Raw genomic sequence first — 20856 nt, forward strand, 5'->3', positions numbered from 1 at the left:
GAGAAGATGCCAAATAGAATGTTCATATATTGGGTCTATAAGCGTTCAAACTTCCTCCTGTCCATTTTGGACTTAGGATCACATGGATGTACAGAGGAAACTTTAAAAATTTCATTGTTCAGTGTGCCGTGATTTAGCTTAAATTGCTAGACAGTTACTGTGATAGATTGTATTTTAATTAGACGTATTGAAATATAATTTACAAAAAGTAAAGTTCACCCTTTTTAGTGTATAGTTCTTGAGTTTTGAAAAACGTACAGTCTTATATCACCACCACAATCAGAGTATCATCCCATAAATTTTCCTTGTGCCTCTTTTCAGTCAGTCCCCTTTCTCCAAACCTGGTAATCACCGATCTGTTTCCTAACATTATAGTTTTGTCTTTTCTAGAATGTCATATACATGATATTATACAGTATACAGCCTTTTGTGTTTGGCTTCTCTCATGTAACATAATGCTTTGAGATTCATTCATGTTACTGTATGTTAACAGTATCTTCTTTTTTTCTTGCTGAGTAGTATTCCATTGTGTGCGTGTACAATGTTTATCAAGTGATGCACTTTTAAGTTGTTAGCAGTTTTGGGCTATTATGAATAATGCTGTGAATATTGATGTACAGGTTTTGTGTGGTCATAACAATTTCATTTCTCTTGATTAAATACCTAGAAATGGAATTGCTATGTTGTATGGCAAATGTTTATTTAAATTTAAAAATAATTGCGAAACTTTGCTAAAGTAACTGATTTCTAATTGCTCTAATTTCTTGGCAACACTTAGTATGCTAGTTTTTAATTTCAGCCGTTCTAGTGACTGCAGTGGTATTTCATTGTGGTTTGAATCTGCATTTCCTTATGTCTAATGATATTGAACATCTTTTCATGTGCTTGTTTGCCATTTGTTTATCATCTTTGGTGATGAGAAACTATCAGTATTTGGGGTCTAACTTGTTTGAAAGTAAAGGAGCTTCTGTATTTGCATTGCCTGCCTTCTAGATTTAGAACATCTTGAGGATAGGGACGAGTGCTTTGTACCACTTTGTATACTTAGTAAGTGGTAAATTTTTTATTAACTGCATGAGCACTGATCTCATTATTAAGCAGACGAGTTTACCCTGCCAAGGAAAAGTTGTCATCTCAAATGGAACATGGCATTTATTTTATAGGCATACCATAGTTAAACTTTTTGAGTACCTCCTGTTTGCCAGGCTCTGGGGACACAGTGGTGAACAAGCCAGATGAGGTCTCTCCCTTCCTGGAGCTTATGTACTAGTAGGGGAGACAGGGCAGAAAGTTCACACCTTTGCTTCCCCTTATCACTAACGCTTAGCATGCTTCTATCTTACACAATATGGCAAATCTTTTAGATGAAGGGAGAAAACTTACTGCTTTATCAGAAGATAGGTCCTCTTATGAGAGTAGTCTAGTATGTTGCTAAGGTTCTTATTCCTTTCAGTGCTTTTGGGATAGCTACTCACTAGTCATAGAAATCAGTATGTTAGAGAAGCCTCCTGGTCTAAGCTTGTGAAAGCTGACTAGGGTCATAATTGAAAGGGAGAGGGAAAACTGTATTTGAGTGGACCCACCATGAGCTTGTTCTGCTAGGGCATATACATACATTTTACATATATATAATATATATACATTCTTTCTCATTTGATTATCACACAGTCCTGTTAGATAATCTGTTGCCCCATCCCGTTTTACCCATGAGGGAGCTAAGGCCCAGAGACGATAAGTGACCTGTTTTAACGTTACTCAGCTAGAAAGTGGCAGAGATGGAATGACTTACTATTGTTGTATTTAGGATCTCTGAAAAGGTGTATGCAAGTGAGAACAGAAGAAAACTGGTGATGGATTTAAGGAATGTTACAATTAGTTTTTTACTTTAATTGACCAGAAACCTGAGTCACTAGCTTCCCTGGGTGAAGGAATGTAAGTCAACAGGCTCCTTAGGATGAAAAGTGGAAAAGAAAATGAGGAACTTGCATTTGTGACAGATAAGGAATTTAGTTATTCATAGTCTGTGAATGTTATATAGGAAGTCTGCATTAGTTTTAACCCAATCTAAAAGGTTAGAGAATAAATGAGAATTCTTATTTATTACTAATACCTTTTTTCCTGTGTAAAACATGTTAGAAAAAACTAGCATTTCTGAGCCAAGTAGAAGCCATTTTTCTGAAGAAAAAAGTTTAGATATGTATGTATGATGTGAAAACAATTTATGGAGAGCTTTCTGTTTATATAATGTTGGTTACCATTTATTTTGTGCCTGTTAGGTTTCAGGAACTGTGCCAAGTGCATTACTTATATATCCTTTAATCCTTACAACAGCCCAGCCTGTCAGGTTGGTAGTGCCATATCTATTTTAAAGATGAGGGAATGGCACTTCAGAGAAATTAAGGAACTTGCCCAGGGTCAAAGGGCTAGGAAGTGATGAAGCTGAGATTCTAACCCTGTAAGACTTCAGAGCTTTTGCTTTTTAGTAACTGTGCTCCACTGCTTCTAGTTAAGCTCTATGGCAAAACTAAAGCAGATAAAAATCAATGAAGAAAACAATTCAGTCATTATTGTGAGCCATAAAATGGCTTCCACTACCCATGCCTTAATCCTGGCAGTTCTATTTATAAATGAATCTGGTTCCAAAAGCTTAAGATTTTTATTTTAAAATTTGTAAACAGTGTTATAAATGGTGGCTAGTTTTCTGCACCTATTTTATCAGATAGTTGTTACGCATAATTAATTTGAACTAAGGAGTAGCATACTATATTGTAGGTTAAGAAGGCATTTTTGGCTTGATCTAAGAATTCCAACACCACTTAACGATGTTTCTGTAGGAGAATTAGAGTGCTAGAACCCACTTCTCCACTCTCCCTTTCTTAGTCAAGTTGGAGGCTATATAGCCCTGGGGCTAGAAAAACACACTGAATAAGACTTATGCAGCACACATTAGTCCTCCAAAGAGAAGGGATTAAATAGTTGAAGAAATGATTCCTATATTTTGTGGCTTTAGGGAAGTTCCTGGCTATGCTGCAGTTATTTCTATGGGCCAAACAATCATGTTAGGCAATCATACATTTTATTTGTTTTTTTTAAATATTTATTTATTTATTTATTATTTTGGCTGTGCTGGGTCTTAGTTGCAGCATGTGGACTCTTAGTTGCGGCATGTGGGATCTAGTTCCCTGACCAGGGATCGTACCTGGTCCCCCTGCATTGGGAGTGCAGAGTCTCACCCACTGGGCCACCAGGGAAGTCCCCATTTTATTCTTAACTTTTGCAACACATTAATTGTGCCCACCTGTTTAACCTAGCCTTCCTTTTGCTATTAGATTTAAACTCTACTTTTTTTGGGTAACCCCTCTGCTCAAAAATCATCCTATTCCCAAGCCTAAGGTCCTTTTCACTCTCAAGGCTTTCCATGATCTAACCCAGGGGTTGGCAGATGTCTTCTGTAAAGAGCCAAATAATAAATCTTTTAGGCCTTGCAGGCCACATGTAGTTTTTTTGCATATTCTTCTATTTAAAAAAAAACAACTCTTTAAATGTAAAAAGCATTCTTAGCTCTGAGCCATATAAAAACAGGCCACAGGACCATGGACATTTGCCAACCCCATTTTATCTTTCCGGTCATGTTTTCCATCAACTCTTCAAAACATGGCCTCCATTTAAATCAACATGGCCTCCTTTTCTCACTGCCTCTGCAGGTATCAAACTCAGCCTCTACTGCCTGCCTGCCTGCTCTTCCATCAGTATTCTCCTTTTCCACATCTTCATACTTATCCTCTAAAATCTAGTTCAGATCTTCCATGAAGCTAATTCTCATTTATTTTTCTTTTTATTAACTCTTGGTAGAACTTAGCTTGTCCCATATGTTAGCTTTCTTATTTGAGAACATGTTCCATGTTTTTTCATAGTAGCTTGCTATAAACTACAAGAATAAAAAGATTCACATTTTCCCTCAAACAATTTTCTGGTGAATGTCTAAAGTTACTATTTCTTTTCACAAGACAGTGTTCCTTCTATGTGGCATCCTATACTCCTCCCCCAAATCTGAATTTTAGAATTGGAAGCTAGCATTTGAGATCATCATGACTCATCCTCTTTATTTTGGACAGGAGCAGGAACTTTAAATGACTTGTCCAGAGTCACACTCAATTTATTTAGCACCCTAGGCCTTTTCTTACTTAGTGGCTTACAGCAGGTTATTTCACTTGTGCTTGAGTTTCTTCCTCTGTGAAATGGGGGTGATGAGGATTAAATGAATTATATGTGTAAATTGCTTAAATCAATGCTTGGCATGTGGTAAGTGCTCAGTAACTTTCAGCTGTTACTGTTAGCATGTTTGGAAATCAGTAAAGGGCTTCCCTGGTGGTGCAGTGGTTAAGAATCTGCCTGCCTAATGCAGGGGACACGAGTTCGATCCCTGGTCCGGGAAGATTCCACGTGCTGCGGAGCAACTAGGCCTGTGCCCCTCAACTACTGAGCCTGCGCTCTAGAGCCCATGGGCCACAACTACTGAGCACACGTGCCACAACTACTGGAGCCCATGTACCTAGAGCCCGTGCTCCGCAACAAGAGGAGCCACTGCAGTGAGAAGCCTGTGCACTGCAATGAAGAGTAGCCCCCGCTCGCCACAACTAGAGAAAAGCCCGCGCGCAGCAATGAAGACCCAATGCAGCCAAAAATAAATAAGTTAAAAAAAAGAAAATCAGTAAAAACTACCTGAGCAAATTAAGGCTGAAAACTGCTTGTTGGTGGGTTTGGGGTAATGCTATATTAGTAGACACAGTTTAGCATTTTGTTGAGCTTGTATGCATACTGTTGATTAATTCAGTAAACGTTTGAAGCTATCAGAATGGGATAGTTAAAAGATGAATGAAGCATCTCTGCTTCCAAGTTAACCAGTGAGTGTAGTGGGGGAGGGCAGGATGCAGGTAGTATAAACTGGTAGTACTGAGAAGCGAGTAAGTGACTGCTTTGGGTGGGTGGTGAAGAAAGTGGTGAGTATTGAGATGGATCTTAAGAAATGATAAGCAGTTTCCAATGAGGCCATGGAAGAGAAGAGGAAGTTCCAGGCAGGGAGAAGTTTGTGCCAAATTACAGAGATGCTTGTAAACATGGTTGTGGGTTGAAAAATTTGCTTCACAGTGTGGTAGAAGAATTGGAGGAAGTAAGTATTGAAAGCAGGGAGACAGGTTTGGAAGCCCTTGTAGTTAGAGAAGAAACGAAGTGAGCTTGAAATAAATGCTAAAGAGAATTTTTTTAATAAGAATTTTTTAATAGAAATTTCAACATAGATAAAAATAGAACAGTTTAATGAGCCTATGTATCTGTCACTCACTTTCAGCCATTATCAGTGAGTGATTCATCTTGTTTCCCCTTATTCCCCTCTTCCCCATTACCACTTGTAGTCTTTTGAAGGGGAGTGAAGTTGTTTTGAGGCCCCAGGAAAGATTAATGACCAGTGGGTAAAACCATTGGGAGAGAGAGTAGAGTTCACTATAAGGAAGCACTCTTGGTGTATTAGAGGGGATGGATGCTTTGCAAGGTAGATAGCACCTACTTCTGGAGAAGCTCAAAGAGAGGACTGGAACTGCACTGTCCAGTATGGTAGCCACTATCCATCCACATCTGGCTATTTACATTAAAAAAATTTTTTTTTAGTGTGGCCCACATTTTAAATTTGGTTAATTTATTTTTGCCTGCACTACACGGCATGCAGGATCTTAGTCCCCCCACCCCACCCCAGGGATCCAACCCGTGCCCCCTGCAGTGGAAGCATGGAGTCTTAACCACTGGACCTCCAGGGAAGTCCTGCTATTTACATTTAGAATTAAGTTAATTAAAATTTTAAAAAAATCAGCTCCTCAGTCACACTAGCCATATTTCAAGTGCTCAGCCACCACATGTGCCTAGTGGCTACCATATTGGGCAACATGATTATAGAACTTTTTTTTTTTGTGCAGTATGCGGGCCTCTCACTGTTGTGGCCTCTCCCGTTGCGGAGCACCGGCTCCAGACGCGCAGGCTCAGCGGCCATGGCTTACGGGCCCAGCCGCTCTGCGGCACGTGGGATCCTCCCGGACCGGGGCACGAACCTGTGTCCCCAGCATCGGCAGGCGGACTCTCAGCCACTGCGCCACCAGGGAAGCCCCTAGAGCTCTTTTTTTTTTTTTAATTCATTATAGAAAGTTCTGTTGGACAGCACTGGACTTGAGCACCCAGGATTCCTTTTTATCCGAGTCTTCTGGAGCTTTTGGTATGTCTAGGTCACATCTAATTGTGCATGACTTTATGGCCAAGCCCCCTTATCCCTTCCTCGAAGTAAAACTTCATTTGAAGAGTTGTCCCTGCCCCCCCCCCTCGCTGCACAATTCTAGTGTGTGCTGTAATATGAGGAAAGTAATTGTATTAGCTAACAATTATTAAGCAGTTAATAACGTGCCAGGCATTGTTCTTAAGCCAAGTTGTCTATATGGAATATCATTTAATTTTCACAACCTAATGAGAAGGTATTATTATTATTTTTTTGAGAACGTACTATTTTTGTCACCATTTTGTAGATCTTGAAATTAAGGCACAAAGAGCTGAAGTCATGAGGTTAAGGTCACAGAGCTAGGAAGTGATAGGGCCAGAATTTGAACCCAAGGAGTTTGCAGCAAACTGAAATAAGTTCTTGTGGGGATGGTTCTTGAAACATTGATTCTAGATGATTATGTGGCTGCATTAATTTGACGGTTGTTCTGTGTGAATTTAGAGTTGCCAGCCCTCAGTTTGCTAAAAAAACTCTAGCTTTTTACTAGGTTTGGGTTGTCATGACCTGCTCCCTACTGCCATCTTGTTTGACTCATCTTTTCAGTGAGGAAGTATTCAATAAGTATTAGTTATAGAATTTCCCTTTCTAATAAAAAGACTGAAATGGGAAGAACAAAATGACTCACCTAATTGAGTTAACTTTAAGAACTGGAATTAGATTTCTAGTTTTTAGTTAATCGTCCTTTCTCTTGACAGCTGTAGTTTTTCTGTACTATAAAGAGAAATTGAATTAGTCAGTATTTGTCATAATTCACATAAATTATACTACATACTTAATTTATTCAACAATTCAGAGTACTTACTTTGTGCCAGGCTCTGTTCTTAAGCCCTGGGCACTCAGTGGTGAATGAGACAGAAGTGTTTGCCCTCATGAGGTATATATTCTGGAGGTGAGGGATGGACAGAGACAGAAAGAAAATAAAGGAACATGTAATAAACAAAATTTCAGGGTTTTTTTTTTGTTGTTTTTGTTTTGCGGAACGTGGACCTCTCACTGTTGTAGCCTCTCCCGTTGCGGAGCACAGGCTCCAGACGCGCAGGCTTAGCGGCCATGGCTCACGGGCCCAGCAGCTCTGCAGCACGTGGGATCTTCCCGGACCGGGCACGAACCCGTGTCCCCTGCATCGGCAGGCGGACTCTCAACCACTGCACCACCAGGGAAGCCCAAAATTTCAGTTATTAAGTGCTGTAATATACTAAGTATTAGTTACTTAAGTACTAAAGCAGAGTGATATAATAGTAGTTGGGGAGCTACTTTTGATGGGTGGGTCTGGGTAAGCCGCTCTGAGGAGGTGACATCTAAGTAACAAGAAGCAGTCAGCCATGTGAATATTTGGGGGAACAACATTATTACAACTCTATTGGAAGGGAGTTTGAGGTATATAGTATTCTTACTATGCCAAAGAGTATCAGTTGTATCCGTACAAGTAGTCTGGTTCTAGAAATTTGGATCAATGTAGTATTTTGGGTATTTGTCACCCAGGCTTGTTCAAATAGTTGTAGAAAATGGTGAATGACATGTATAGGTGCTGTGTTGAAAAGTGGTGATGAATGACCAGAATGGTGAAAAATGAAAAAGTAAACAGTTTTTCAATTACATTGCCTGTTGGCAGTACCAGTAGAAATTGCATGCCCTTTGCATTTTAGTATGCTCTCTGGTGTCCTAGTGCTTTCAGTTTCCCTTAGTCAGGGAATGTCTGAAATCTTTATAATTTATCCACAGTCCCTTCTTACTTGTTTCTTTTGCTCTCGGTGTATTGATGATGTCCTTTGCAGCAAAAAAGTTTTAAATCTTGATCTCAAGTCCCGTTTATTTTTTCATCTGTAGTTTGTGCTTTTAGTGTCATATCTAAGAATCCATTGCCAAATCCATTGAAGATTTATTCTCATGTTTTTTGCCTTAAGAATTCTATAGTTTTAGCTCTTACATTTACATCTTTAATCCATTTTGAGTTAATTTTTATATATGATATGCAGTAGGGGTCCAGATACATTCTTTTGCAGGTGGATATCCAGTTGTCCCAGCACTATTTGTGAAAATACTAATCTTTCCCCATTGAATTGTCCTGGCACTTTTCTCAAGAATCAGTTGACCATAAATGTAAGAGTTTATTTCTGGACAGTTAATGCTATTTCATTGATCTGTATGTATGTCCTTATGCCATTACCATACTGTCTTGATTACTCTAGCCTCCCTAGATTATTTTGAAGCAATTCCTGACATCATGACATTTCTTCTGTAAATATTTCAGTATAGTATCTAAGAGAATGGAAACCATTATCACATTTTTTAAAATTAATTCCTTAGTATTTTTTAATGTCCTATTAGTTCAGGTTTTCCCTTTTTTGTCTCTTAAAAGAAAAACAAGGGCTTCCCTGGTGGCGCAGTGGTTGAGAGTCCGCCTGCCGGTGCAGGGGACACGGGTTCGTGCCCCGGTCTGGGAGGATCCCACGTGCCACGGAGCGGCTGGGCCCGTGAGCCATGGCCGCTGAGGCTGCACATCCGGAGCCTGTGCCCCGCAGCAGGAGAGGCCACAACAGTGAGAGGCCCGCGTACTGGGAAAACAAAACAAAACAAAACTCCTTTACTGAGGTATAATTAACACAATAAAGTTCACCAATTTTAAGTTATAATATGAATTTTAACTTCACATTTATTTGGTTATAATTTACATACCATCAATTTCAATTTTTTTTAATACTATATTTATTTATTTATTTTTGGCTGTGTTTGGCTGTGTTTGTCGTTGCGGTGCATGGGCTTCTCACTGCAGTGGCTTCTCTTGTTGCAGAGCACGGGCTCTAGGTTTGCAGGGTACAGAAGTTGCAGCATTGCAGGCTCAGTAGTTGCAGCACGTGGGCCCTAGAGTACAGGCTCAGTAGTTGTGGCGCACGGGCTTAGTTGCCCTGTGGCATGTGGGATCTTCCTAGACCAGGGATCGAACCTGTGTCCCCTGCATTGGCAGGTGGATTCTTAACCACTGCACCACCAGGGAAGTCCCTCAATTTTTTTTTTTTTTTTTTTTAAGTTTAAGTTTTAGGGTTTCTTTGGATCTGCCTTTAGTTTGGGGGGTGTGTGGCAGGTTTTTTGAGGTATAATTTACATACAGTAAACTCATCTTGTTTAGTGTAAAGTCCTTTTAGTTTTGACAAATGTGTATAGTCATGTTGTCAATAACACAGTTAAGATATACTACCCTATAAAGTTCCCTCTTGTGTCTTTATATTAATTAAATCCCCTCCCTTGACCCTCAGCCCTTAGAATCGTTCATCTGATTTCTACATCTGTAGTGCCTTTCCAGAATGTTATGTAGATGGAATCATGGATTATGTAGCTTTTGGTGTGTGGCTTCTGCTTAGTCAGTAAGCACAGTGCTTTTGAAATTCATCCATGTTGTGTGTAGCATGTATCAGTAATTTGTAACTTTATAACCGAGAAGTATTCCATTGTTAAGGATATGCTACCACAGTTCGTGTATTCATTCACTAGGTAGTGGACATTTGGGTTGTTTTCAGTTTTTGGTTATTATGAATAAACTAGCTACTAACATTCATATTCATTCCTCTTGTATAATTACCTAGGAATGGGGTTGCTGGATTTTAAAAGTATGTTAAACTTTATAACATACTGCCAAACTCTTTTCCAAAGTGGCTGTACTATTTTCCATTTCTACCAGCAGTGTATGAGAGTTTCAGCTTCTTGGTATCCTCACTAGCAGTTGGTGTTTTCAGTCTTTAATTTTACCCAGTAAATCTTATTTGGTTAAATGACTGTATAAGACTTTTTTTCCCATTTATTGGGCTATTTGTCTTTTTAAAAAATATTTATTTATTTATTTATGGCTGTGTTGGGTCTTTGTTACTGCATATGGACTTCCTCTAGTTGTGGAGAGCAGGGGCTGTTCTTCATTGTGGTGCATGGGCTTATTATTCTCTTGATGCAGAGCATAGGCTGTAGGCACACTGGCTTCGGTAGTTGTGGCTCGTGGGCTCTAGAGCACAGACTCAGTAGTTGTGGTGCACGGGCTTAGTTGCTCTGCGGCATGTGGGATCTTCCTGGACCAGGGATCGAACCCGTGACCCCTGCATTGGCAGGCGGATTCTTAACCACTGTGCCACCAGGGAAGTCCGGGCTATTTGTCTTATTAATAAGCTTTCTGTATAGTCTGGGTAGAAGTCCATTATCAGACATATTTTGCAAATACTTCCTTGTCTGGGGATTGGCTTTTTATTTTCCTAACAGTGTCTTTAAAAAATTTTTTTATTGGAGTATAGGTTTTTTTTTTTAATACCGATAACATACATTTTACCATCCAAACCATTTTAAAAAAAAATATATTTATTTATTTGGCTGTGCCGTGTCTTAGTTGCGGCACTCGGGATCTTCATTGCTGCATGGGGATCTTTTAGTTGTGGCGTGTGGTATCTTTAGTTGTGGCCTGCAAACTCTTAGTTTCAGCATGTGGAATCTAGTTCCCTGCCCAGGGATCAAACCCAGGCCCTCTGCATTGGGAGTGTGGAGTCTTAGCCACTGTACCACCAGGGAAGTACCCCGGAGTATAGTTGATTTACAATGTTGTGTTAGTGTCAGGTGTACAGCGAAGTGAATCAGTTATATTGAATACATACACATATATCCACTCTTTTTTAGATTCTTTTCCCATATAGGCCATTACTTAACAGTGTCTTTAAAAGCACAGAATATTTTAAAATTTGATGAAGTCTGATTTGTCAGTTTTTTGCTTTTATGGTTTATATTTTTTCTGTCTTCTCTGAAACCTTTGCCTAACCCGAGATCATAAAGATTTACAACTACCATATGATCCAACAGTTCCACTTCTAGGCATTTATCCAAAGAAAATGAAAACACTTGAAAAGATACATGTACCACATGGTCATTGCAGCATTATTTACAATAGCCAAGATAAGGAAACAATCTAAGTGAAATATATGTATACAATGGACTATTACTCAGTCATAGAACGAAATGTTGCCGTTTGCAACAACATGGATGGACCTCAAGAGTGTATTGCTAAGTGCAGTAAGTCAGACACAGAAAGACAGATATTGTAGGATCTCTCATATATGTGGTTATCTTTAAAAAAACAAACTAAAAAACCAAGCTCATAGATACAGAGAGCAGATTGATGATGGCCATAGGCAGGGGATGGGGGGGTTGGGAGAAATTTTTTTTTTTATATGATTAGGTCATTGATCCATTTCGAGTTAGCCTTGCTAAGCTTTCTTCTAGTAGGGTTTTTTTGGTAGATTCTCTGCATAATAATCATGTTGTCTTTTATTAAAGACAGTTTTCCTTCTTCTTGTCCAAACATTGTGCCTTTTATTTCTTTTTCTTACGTTATTACGTAAGCTAGAAACTCCAGTTCGAGTGTCTCATCATTTTATTTTTCTTTTACAATTTATTCTAATGAGGGCTCACATGAGGTTCACAAGTTGTTTGCTATGTCTCAGGTCTATTTTAATCTACAGTTTACCTTACCTCTTCATCATTTTATGCTGGGTGCTTTTGATTTGGTGGCCACTACAAAGTTCTTGTCTTTCTGGAACTTGCTCATAGTATTGTCATCAAACGTACATTAGTAAAATACCTTGATTTTTTTTCCCCCCAAATAGGTGAATCAACCTCAATTGAATTGCATTGTAAAACCTAAAAATAATTAAATGAGAGCAAGAGTACTTTCATGACATTTCTCAATTATGTGTACATTAAACTTTCGTGGAAAGTATATAGTGCTAGTAAGTTTCTTGTAGAAGTACTAGTTTGTGTAAAACAGCAGTAGGCTTTATTATTTTTTTAAATTAATTTATTTAGGCTGTGCTGGGTCTTCATTGTGGCGCTCGGGCTTCTCCAGTTGCAGTGCAATGGCTGCAGAGCTCGCAGGCTTAGTTGCAGTATCGTGGGCTCTAAGTTCCCCGACCAGGGATCGAACCTGGGGCCCCTGCATTGGGAGTGCGGGGTCTTAACCACTGGACCACCAGGGAAATCCCCAGTAGACTTTATTTTTAGATTGCACTTATTGACATTGCAGCCACATTTTTTCAGTTCAGAGGTCAGAAAATTCTGCTTGTAATGACCCAGATATTTTAGGCTTTATGAGCCGTGTAACTTCTCTATTGCATATTGTTCTTGGCTTTTTTTTTTTTTTTTAACGCTTTAAGAACTTAAAACCATATTCACTCAAAGCCCAGACAAAAACAGGTTTGTGGGCTGTAGTTTGCTGATGCTTGATTTAGAGAATTATTACAGATGGTCCCTGACTTAGGATGGTGTGAAAGCAATAAGCGTTCAGTAGACACCCTATTTCGAATTTTGAATTTTGATCTTTTCCCAGATTAGCTTTATGTGGTATGATACTCTCTCATGATGTTGGTCAGTGGCAGCGAGCTGCAACCACATGATTATGAGTGGTAAGCACTTACAACCATTCTGTACCCATATAATCACAATGGTTTTCACTTTCAGGACAGTGTTCAGTAAGTTACATGAAATCTTCAACACTTTATTATAAAATAGGCTTTGTGTTAGATGGTTGTACCCAACTGTAGACTAATGTAAGTGCTCTGAGCACATTTAAGGTAGGCTAGGCTAAGCTATGATGATCGGTAGTTTAGGTATATACATGTATTTTCCACTTTCAGCTTACACCACGGGTTTATCAGGACATAATCCCATCATAAGTTGAGGAAGATCTTTACTTTGAAAGCTTTCATGTTCATTTTTTTCTTTCTTCTTTGACTGGGCTTGTTAATTCATTAAATATTTATTGTGTATTATCATATGTGAGGCACAGTTCCTCTGTGCTAATTTTGGTAGATGGTAGAAAGATGGACAAGATCCTGTCTGCCAGTCTTGGTTATTTAGCTTTCATTTCATCCACGAGCTCCTGACCGAGGCCACAAATGGGTTTTGAAATCCAGGAGTTTCTTTGGCTATGTGATGTGCCTTTTGGGATGGCATCTGCTCTGGTACCTTCTAATTTTCTCAAAGGTGTTGGCTGCTGACCTCACGGTTTTCTCTAGTGTGGGGCTCTGACTCCCTGGAGGAGCCGTCATTATCTGCTTTGCACAAAAGCACCATGTTGTCAGGTGATGGCCCTGAGTTGTGGGTATATGATAGGTTTACTGGTAACTATAATGCCGAGCAGATTATGCTAAATTCCAGTCTAGAGAGTTGAAGAGAGCACCGTGTATTTGATTGGTATGGCATAATCCAAGGGAGGCTTCTTGAAAAGGTGGCATTTAAGACTGGGCAAGTTTTTTTATTACAAAAATTTAAAGATACTTTAGACAAGTAGATAGAAGTTAATGAATCATTCACAGTTCCTAATTTTAAAAAATTTTGTTTATAAATGACTTTAGAGTTATAGAAAAGTTGCAACAATTGTACAAAGAATTCTTCTATACTCTTCACGTATATTCTTCAAGGAACTTTTCACTGCATTTTTTTCATTTTCTTTCTCATTAAAATTAATATATATGTATATAATTAATATAAAATTTAAATAGTTTTATTAAACATATGAGAGACATGGTGCCCCTTAGTTCTAAATACTTCAGAGTGTATTTCCGAATAACAAGGATATTCTCTTACAAAAACCACAGTACAATTGTCAAAATAAGGAAATTAATATTGTGCCAAATTATTATCTGTTGACCTTATTCAGATTTTACTAATTGGTCTTCTAATGTTCTTTACAGACCCCAGCCCCCGCAAAAAAAAATCTGGTCTAAGAACCAGTCCAGGTTTATATGTTACATTCAGTTGTCATGTCTTGTTGGTCTCCTTTAATCTGAAGTAGTTCCTTAGTCTTTCGTGATTTGACACTCTGATATTGCAGGTTATTTTGTAGAATGTCCCTCAGCTAGGGTTTGTCTGATGTTTCCTCATGATTAGATTCAGTTTACACATTTTTGGCGAGAATACTGCAGAAGTGATGCATGTGTTCTCATTGCCTGAGAGGAGGTGAATGATGTACATTTATCCCATTGCTCATGCTGTTAACTTTGGTCACTTGATTAGGATGGTGCTGGGCTCCTTTTCTATAAAGTTATTTTTCACTTTGTCATTAATCAGTATCTTGTGACGAGTTGCTTTGTGATTATGTAAATATCCTGTTTCTACTTTACTAGATTAGCATCCATTTGGTGATTTTTGCCTGAAACAGTTATTACTGTGGTGGTTACCAAATGGTATCCTTCTAATTCCATCATTCCTTCTACATTTATTAGTTGGAGTTGTTCATTAGTTTATTAGTTCAGTTGTCAGGTTGATAGTATGACAAGGAAATGGAGCATGAGACAACTCTCTAGGTGAAGGAGCAGGGCTCTGGGTCAGTATGGTACAGATAATTTCTGTGAAGAGTTCATCTCCAGTGGCCCAGGACTTATGTGAGAATGGCACACAGAGTCCAGTTGGAATGCTTCTTCCTTCTTCCTGATGAGTTGACCTTTTTATCATTATAAAATATTCCTCTTTATCTCCAGTGATATTTTTTTTTGTTGTTTTAAAGCCTATGTTGTCTGATATTAGTATACCCACTCTAGCTTTCTTGTTTGCATGCTATGTCTTTTTCCATCTTTTTACTTTCAATCTATTTATATCTTTCAGTCTAAAGTATCTCTTTTATAGACAGTTTGTAGTTGATCTTTTTTTTTTTTAAATCAAGTAAGCCTATGTTAAGCAATGATTTTACCAATTTACTCTCAGTTGCCTTTGACCACAGTCTGCACTATTTTTGAGAGCACCCTTAGGCATGAACTTCTCTACGCACTGTTGCAAATGAATTTCATTTGGAGCTTACCTTTTTTTAAAATTTTTATTTTTTTATGTTTGTTTGTTTATGGCCCCTGTGTGGCTTACAGGATCTTAGTTCCCTGACCAGGGATCGAACTCGGGCCCTTGGCAGTGAAAGTGCAGAGTCCTAACCACTGGACCGCCATGGAATTCTCTGTTTTTTTTTAATTGTGGTAAAATATACATAATGTGAAAGTTACTGTTTTAACCATTTTTAAATGTGTGGTTCACTGTAGTTAAGTACATTCCAGTTGTTGTACTAGTACCACCTCTATTAAGTTCTAAAACATTTTCACCCCCAAAGGAAGCCCTATACACATTAAGCATTTGCTTCTAATTCCAACAGTCCCCCAGCCCCTGGGATCTACCATTCTACTTTCTATTTCTATGAATTTGAGTCCTCTGTGTATCTTACATAAGTAGAATCATGTAATAGTTGTCCTTTTGTATATGTCTTATTTCACTTTGCATGTCTTCAAGGTTCATTCATGTTGTAGCATGTATCAGAACTTCATTTAAGACTGAATAATATTCCATTGTATGGATGGTACCACATTGTGTTTATACGTTCGTCAGTGGACATTTGGTTTTTTCCCACCTTTTGCCTTTTGTGAATAAAGCTGCGATGAACATTGGTGTACAAATATATGTTAAAATCTCTGCTTCCAGTTATTTTGGGTATACATTCAGAAGTGAGATTCCTGGATCATATGGTAATTCTATGTTTAGTTTTTGAGGAACTGCCATACTATTTTTCACAGTAGCTGCACAGTTTTGCATTCCTAGAAACAGTGTACAAGAGTTCCAGTTTCTCCACATTTTTGTCAACACTTGTTATTTTCTGTTTATAATAGCCATTGTTTGTTTATAATAGCCATCGTAGCTCATTGTGGTTTTGATTTGAATTTTCCTAATTACTAGTGTGATTTGAGCATCTTTTCATGTACTTATTGGCCAACTGTATAAACTTCTTTGGAGAAATGTCTGTTCAAGTCTTTTGCCCATTTTTGAACTGAGTTGTATGTTTTTTTTTGATGTCAAGTTGTAGGAGTTTTTTTTTTTTTTTTTTTGCGGTACGCGGGTCTCTCACTGTTGTGGCCTCTCCCGTTGTGGAGCACAGGCTCCGGACGCGCAGGCTCAGCGGCCATGGCTCACGGGCCTAGCTGCTCTGCGGCATGTTGGATCTTTCCGGACCGGGGCACGAACCCATGTCCCCTGCATCAGCAGGCGGACTCTCAACCACTGCGCCACCAGGGAAAGCCCTGTAGGAGTTCTTTATGTATTCTAGATATTAACCCGTTATGAGATATATGCAGGTATTTTCTACTGTTCTGTGGGTTGTCTTTTTACACTCTGATACTGTTTTTTGCACAAAAGTTTTTAATTTTGATGAAATTCTTTTTATACATATTTTTTCTTATGTTGTATGCCTTTGGTGTCACAGTTAATAAATTATTGCCAAATTCAAGGCCATGAAGATTTTCCCTTTTTTTTTTTCCCTAAGAGTTTCATAGTTTTAGCTCTTAGCTCTTAAATTTAGGTCTTTGGCTCCTTTTTTTTGGGGGGGGGTGCTGCGTTGGGTCTTAGCTGCGGCAGGTGGGATCTTTCATTGCAGCGTGCAGGCTTCTCTGTAATTGTGGTGCATGGGCTACGTTGCCCCGCAGCATGTGGGATCTTGGTTCCCTGACCAGGGCTCAAACCTGTGGCCCCTGCATTGGATGGTGGATTCTTAACCACTGGACCACCAGAGAAGTCCCCAGAATCATTTGTTGAAGAGACCTTCCTTTGAATGATCTTGACCCCCTTGTTAATAATCAATTGCCCGTAAATATGAGGGTTTATTTCTGGGCTCTGTATTCTATGCCATTGGTTTTTAGGTCTGTCCTTAGGCCAAGACCACACTGTTTCAATTACTGTAGCTTTGTGATGAGTTTTGAAATTGGGAAGCCACACTTTGCTTTTGATTTTTGTGTATCTTTAAATGTTATAATAATTTTTCCTGCACATTTTGTTTTCTTCACATGCCATTATTTGTTGAAGGAACTGTCATCTCTTAAGTGAAATTTAGCACATCCTGGATTTTACGGACTTGTAACCTTATGGTATCAGTTAACTTACTCTTCTACCCAATGTTCCCTCTAAACTGGTAGATAAATACACTTGATTAAATCCAGGCTTCCATTGTGTCATATTTGAAGGCTTTTTTTTTTTTTTGACTTAAGGAAATTGTAAAAAGCAAGAAGAATGATATAATGAACCCCTGCACACCCATCACCTGGCTTCAGCAGTTACCAACTCATGCCAGTCTTTTTTCATTTATAACCCCGTCTATTTTCTCCCTCCTGTATTATTTTGAAGCAATATGAACTCTTTATTATTATTTTTGTAAATTTCTTTATATTAATTTGACTGGCATTTTGATTCACATTTTAACCTCATGTTCAGTGGTTACTGGAAATTTAGAATCCTGGATATTGTTGTTTTGCTAAATCTGATCTGTCACATTATAGGTATATTTAGGACTAGGATATGACCTTAGCTTTTTTTGAGTCTTTTTTTTTTTTAACTGTATGAAATATTAGAATGCTTTTCCTGAAATACTAAAGGAAAAGAGTAAAAGTCAAGCATAATCTCAGTGGATCCAAAAAAGAAAAAAACAAGAATGAACGTGGGCTTTACCAGTTTCAGAGAATGTTACTGTGGTATGCTAACATTCCCTTTGGGTGTCCACCCACCTGGTAGATTAGTGGAAATCAGTGGTTTCTATACTGATTTTGTACGTTTATACCACTCTGAGTCTTTTATTTTCCTTACTGACCAGTTTGTTCTACTAAGTAAACTGGATTGATTCAAAGATACAACTGTACAATCAATAAAAAAATAATGTGACTTCTGTAACGGAGTTTTATGTTTTAAATTTTTTCGCGGGCCTCTCTCTGTTGTGGCCTCTCCTGTTATGGAGCACAGGCTCCGGACGCGCAGGCTTAGCAGCCGTGGCTCACGGGCCTAGCCACTCCACGGCATGTGGAATCTTCCCGGACCGGGGCACGAACCCATGTCCCCTGCATCGGCAGGCGGACTCTCATCCACTGCACCACCAGGGAAGCCCATATTTTAAATTCTTTTAAATAGCATTGTGGGGATGCTGCATAAGTTTAAGGGCACTTAATTCGTGTCATTTGTTTAAGTCTTTTAACTGTGGCATCACAGCAACCACTAGGATAAGATAAAATGGCAAGACTTAGCCATTTTTTAGTCTTTGACGGGACTTCCCTGGTGGTCCAGTGGCTAAGACTCCACGCTCCCAATGCAGGGGGCCAGGGTTCAATCTCTCGTCAGGGAACTAGATCCCACATGCCGCAAGTAAGAGTTCGTACGCCACAACTAAAGATCCCACACGCGGCAACGAAGATCCCACATGCCACAACTAAGACCCAGCGCAGCCAAACAACAAACAAATAAATAAAATCTGTTTGTCTTTGGCTGCAGACTACAAATAAATAGAAAAACAGTACATTCAAATGGTATTTAAAAGATGTAGAAATTGGGTTAGGCTGTATTGTCAAGTTCATTCCTTGTGATACAATGTCAGAAAGGCAACATAATCTAGAAATGAAAAGTCTATACTTCGGATCACCTGGTTTAAATAGCAGCTCTGCTGCTCTTGAACTGGATGATTTTGGTCAAGATATTTAGCTGCTAAGGTACAGTTTCCTTACCTGTAAAGTAGGGGAGAGATTTGACATAATGCTTATCATAGTGTCTGGTTTGTTATGTTTTATAAATGATAAATTATTGGTCATATTCCTTAAGAATAAGGAATTTATCTGTGCTGTGTGAGAGGTAGAATGTTAGAAGCGGAAGGAATCTCAGGTGATTTGATTGAAGACATTATTTTCTGTCTTCTTTTCTTTTTTTTTTGGCCGTGCCACACGGCATGTGGGATATTCCCGACCAGGGATTGAACCTGCGCCCCCTGCTTTGGGAGCACGGACTCTTAACCACTGGACCACCAGGGAAGTCCAAAGACATTACTTTCTAGATGAGAGAAGGTAAATGAGAGTTGGAGACAATCAGCTGACATTGGATTGCAAATATCAGTACCGCTTTTCTAAGAATTGGCACCATTCATACTGCTGGGCTTTTTCACCTGAATTGTGCTTCTCTTTGAATGTTTGAAGTTTGTGGCTTTATTTGAGTGTTGTGATTATTTTATTAGAATGAGATTCCAATACTGTTAAGAGTAACTAATTTTACTTTATTAATTTTTTTATCATTTCATAAAGGGCCTAATTTTTTCCATTGGAGCAAGCCTTACAGTGTATTATGTTTTCTAAGTTCACTTGAAAATAGAGTTCATGTTACTGGAAATTACTTGACAGCTGATGTTGGTGTACTGCACTGTTTCAGAGGGAGGGGTTTGGCAGGGAAAGGCACTTGTTATAGATCCTGAAAGAGGCACTTATTATTTAAAGTGAAAGTTCTTTGAATGATTCAACTTATTTTCAAATGTCTATCTGCAGTTGTAAACACAGTACCTATTTTTAGAGGTGAGAGAAAAATATGGGCGGTAACTTGATGTTAGTCAAATATGTCAGTTAAATCAGGAATAGAATCTATATTTTGCTCCTGGGTAGCTTTTTATAACAGAGTGAGTGGTTACTTTTGGAGTAGAGATTATTATATTTGGTATTGGTTATTTCTTTAAATAGGTTGTTTTTATTTTTACTTTATTTCATTTTTATTGTGGTCACATTTCTTTCCTCCTTCCTCCCTCCCTTGACCCCTACCTGTTCTGGGCCTCTGAGCCAGCAAAGCGCAGCGAGAGTCATACTTATGTAGCCTTTATACTTAATATTAGATGAGCCCTCCCCACAGATAGCCTGTGTGTTTTTGGATGGAATTATAAGATATTTTAAATTTGAAAAAAATTTTTAGCTTGTTTAGCCTGTTGAATTTCATAAATATAACATTTAATCTTTTCAGAGGCCGAAACAGTAGCAAAGGACTGCCTCAATCTACGGTGAGTAACTTTAATGTTACTTGTTTGGAAAAATTGATAACTAAAATGTGATTTCTAAACCACAGACCAAAAGCCAAGGCCAAAAAATAAATAAATAAATTGTCTTCTATCTCAGATAACCTTTGCAGATTAATATGGTTAGCTGTAAGACCATTAGCTATATCTATTGGTTTTTTTAAAAATATAAATTTATTTATTTATGGCCGTGTTGAGCCTTTGTTGCTGTTCACAGGCTTTCTCTAGTTGCAGTGAGCCGGAGCTACTCTTCGTTGTGGTGCGTGGGCTTCTCATTGTGGTGGCTTCTGTTGCGGAGCGTGGGCTCTAGGCGCGCGGGCTTCAGTAGTTGCAGCGTGTGGGCTCAGCAGTTGTGGCTCGCAGGCTCTAGAGTGCAGGCTCAGTAGTTGTGGCACATGGGCTTAGTTGCTCTGCGGCATGTGGGATCTTCCCGGACCAGGGCTCGAACCCGTGTCCCCTGCATTGGCAGGCAGATTCTTAGGACTTCCACCTGCCACCAGGGAAGTCCTATCTGTTGTTTTTTAATGATGACTCTATGTGTAAAATGCAGAATTATCTGTAAATTATATTTTTATTTTTCATGCTTAATCATAACAACTCATTTGTTCTTTTATAAATGACTAAAGGCAAATATAAATGATTAATGAGGTAAATGGAACACTGGGACTGGAGTTTTCAAAACTTTGGG

The 20856-nt window shown here is 38.7% G+C and overlaps 1 protein-coding gene and 1 non-coding gene across 11 annotated transcripts in view; one reads left to right on the forward strand and one right to left on the reverse strand.

Moving 5' to 3' along the window:
* Window positions 1–20856, forward strand: part of ATXN2 (ataxin 2) — a 124541-nt gene that overhangs the window by 12753 nt on the left and 90932 nt on the right. For 4 of the 10 annotated variants that reach the window (XM_029222665.1, XM_029222672.1, XM_029222682.1 and 1 more), the window contains exon 2: window positions 20117–20153. In XM_029222665.1, coding sequence (XP_029078498.1) covers window positions 20117–20153 — 37 coding nt within the window. Of the gene's footprint in view, window positions 1–18219; window positions 19183–20116; window positions 20154–20856 lie in introns of those variants that run through there. The other 6 variants (XM_029222713.1, XM_029222704.1, XM_029222695.1 and 3 more) reach the window with 4 other exon arrangements.
* On the reverse strand, window positions 12246–12318 carry TRNAG-CCC. The gene has a single exon. It is a non-coding gene; the product is annotated as a tRNA-Gly (tRNA).

This window comes from Monodon monoceros, unplaced genomic scaffold, assembly GCF_005190385.1.
Source record: "Monodon monoceros isolate NGI ecotype Baffin Bay Population unplaced genomic scaffold, NGI_Narwhal_1 Super_Scaffold_1, whole genome shotgun sequence".
Taxonomy (NCBI): Eukaryota; Metazoa; Chordata; class Mammalia; order Artiodactyla; family Monodontidae; genus Monodon; species Monodon monoceros.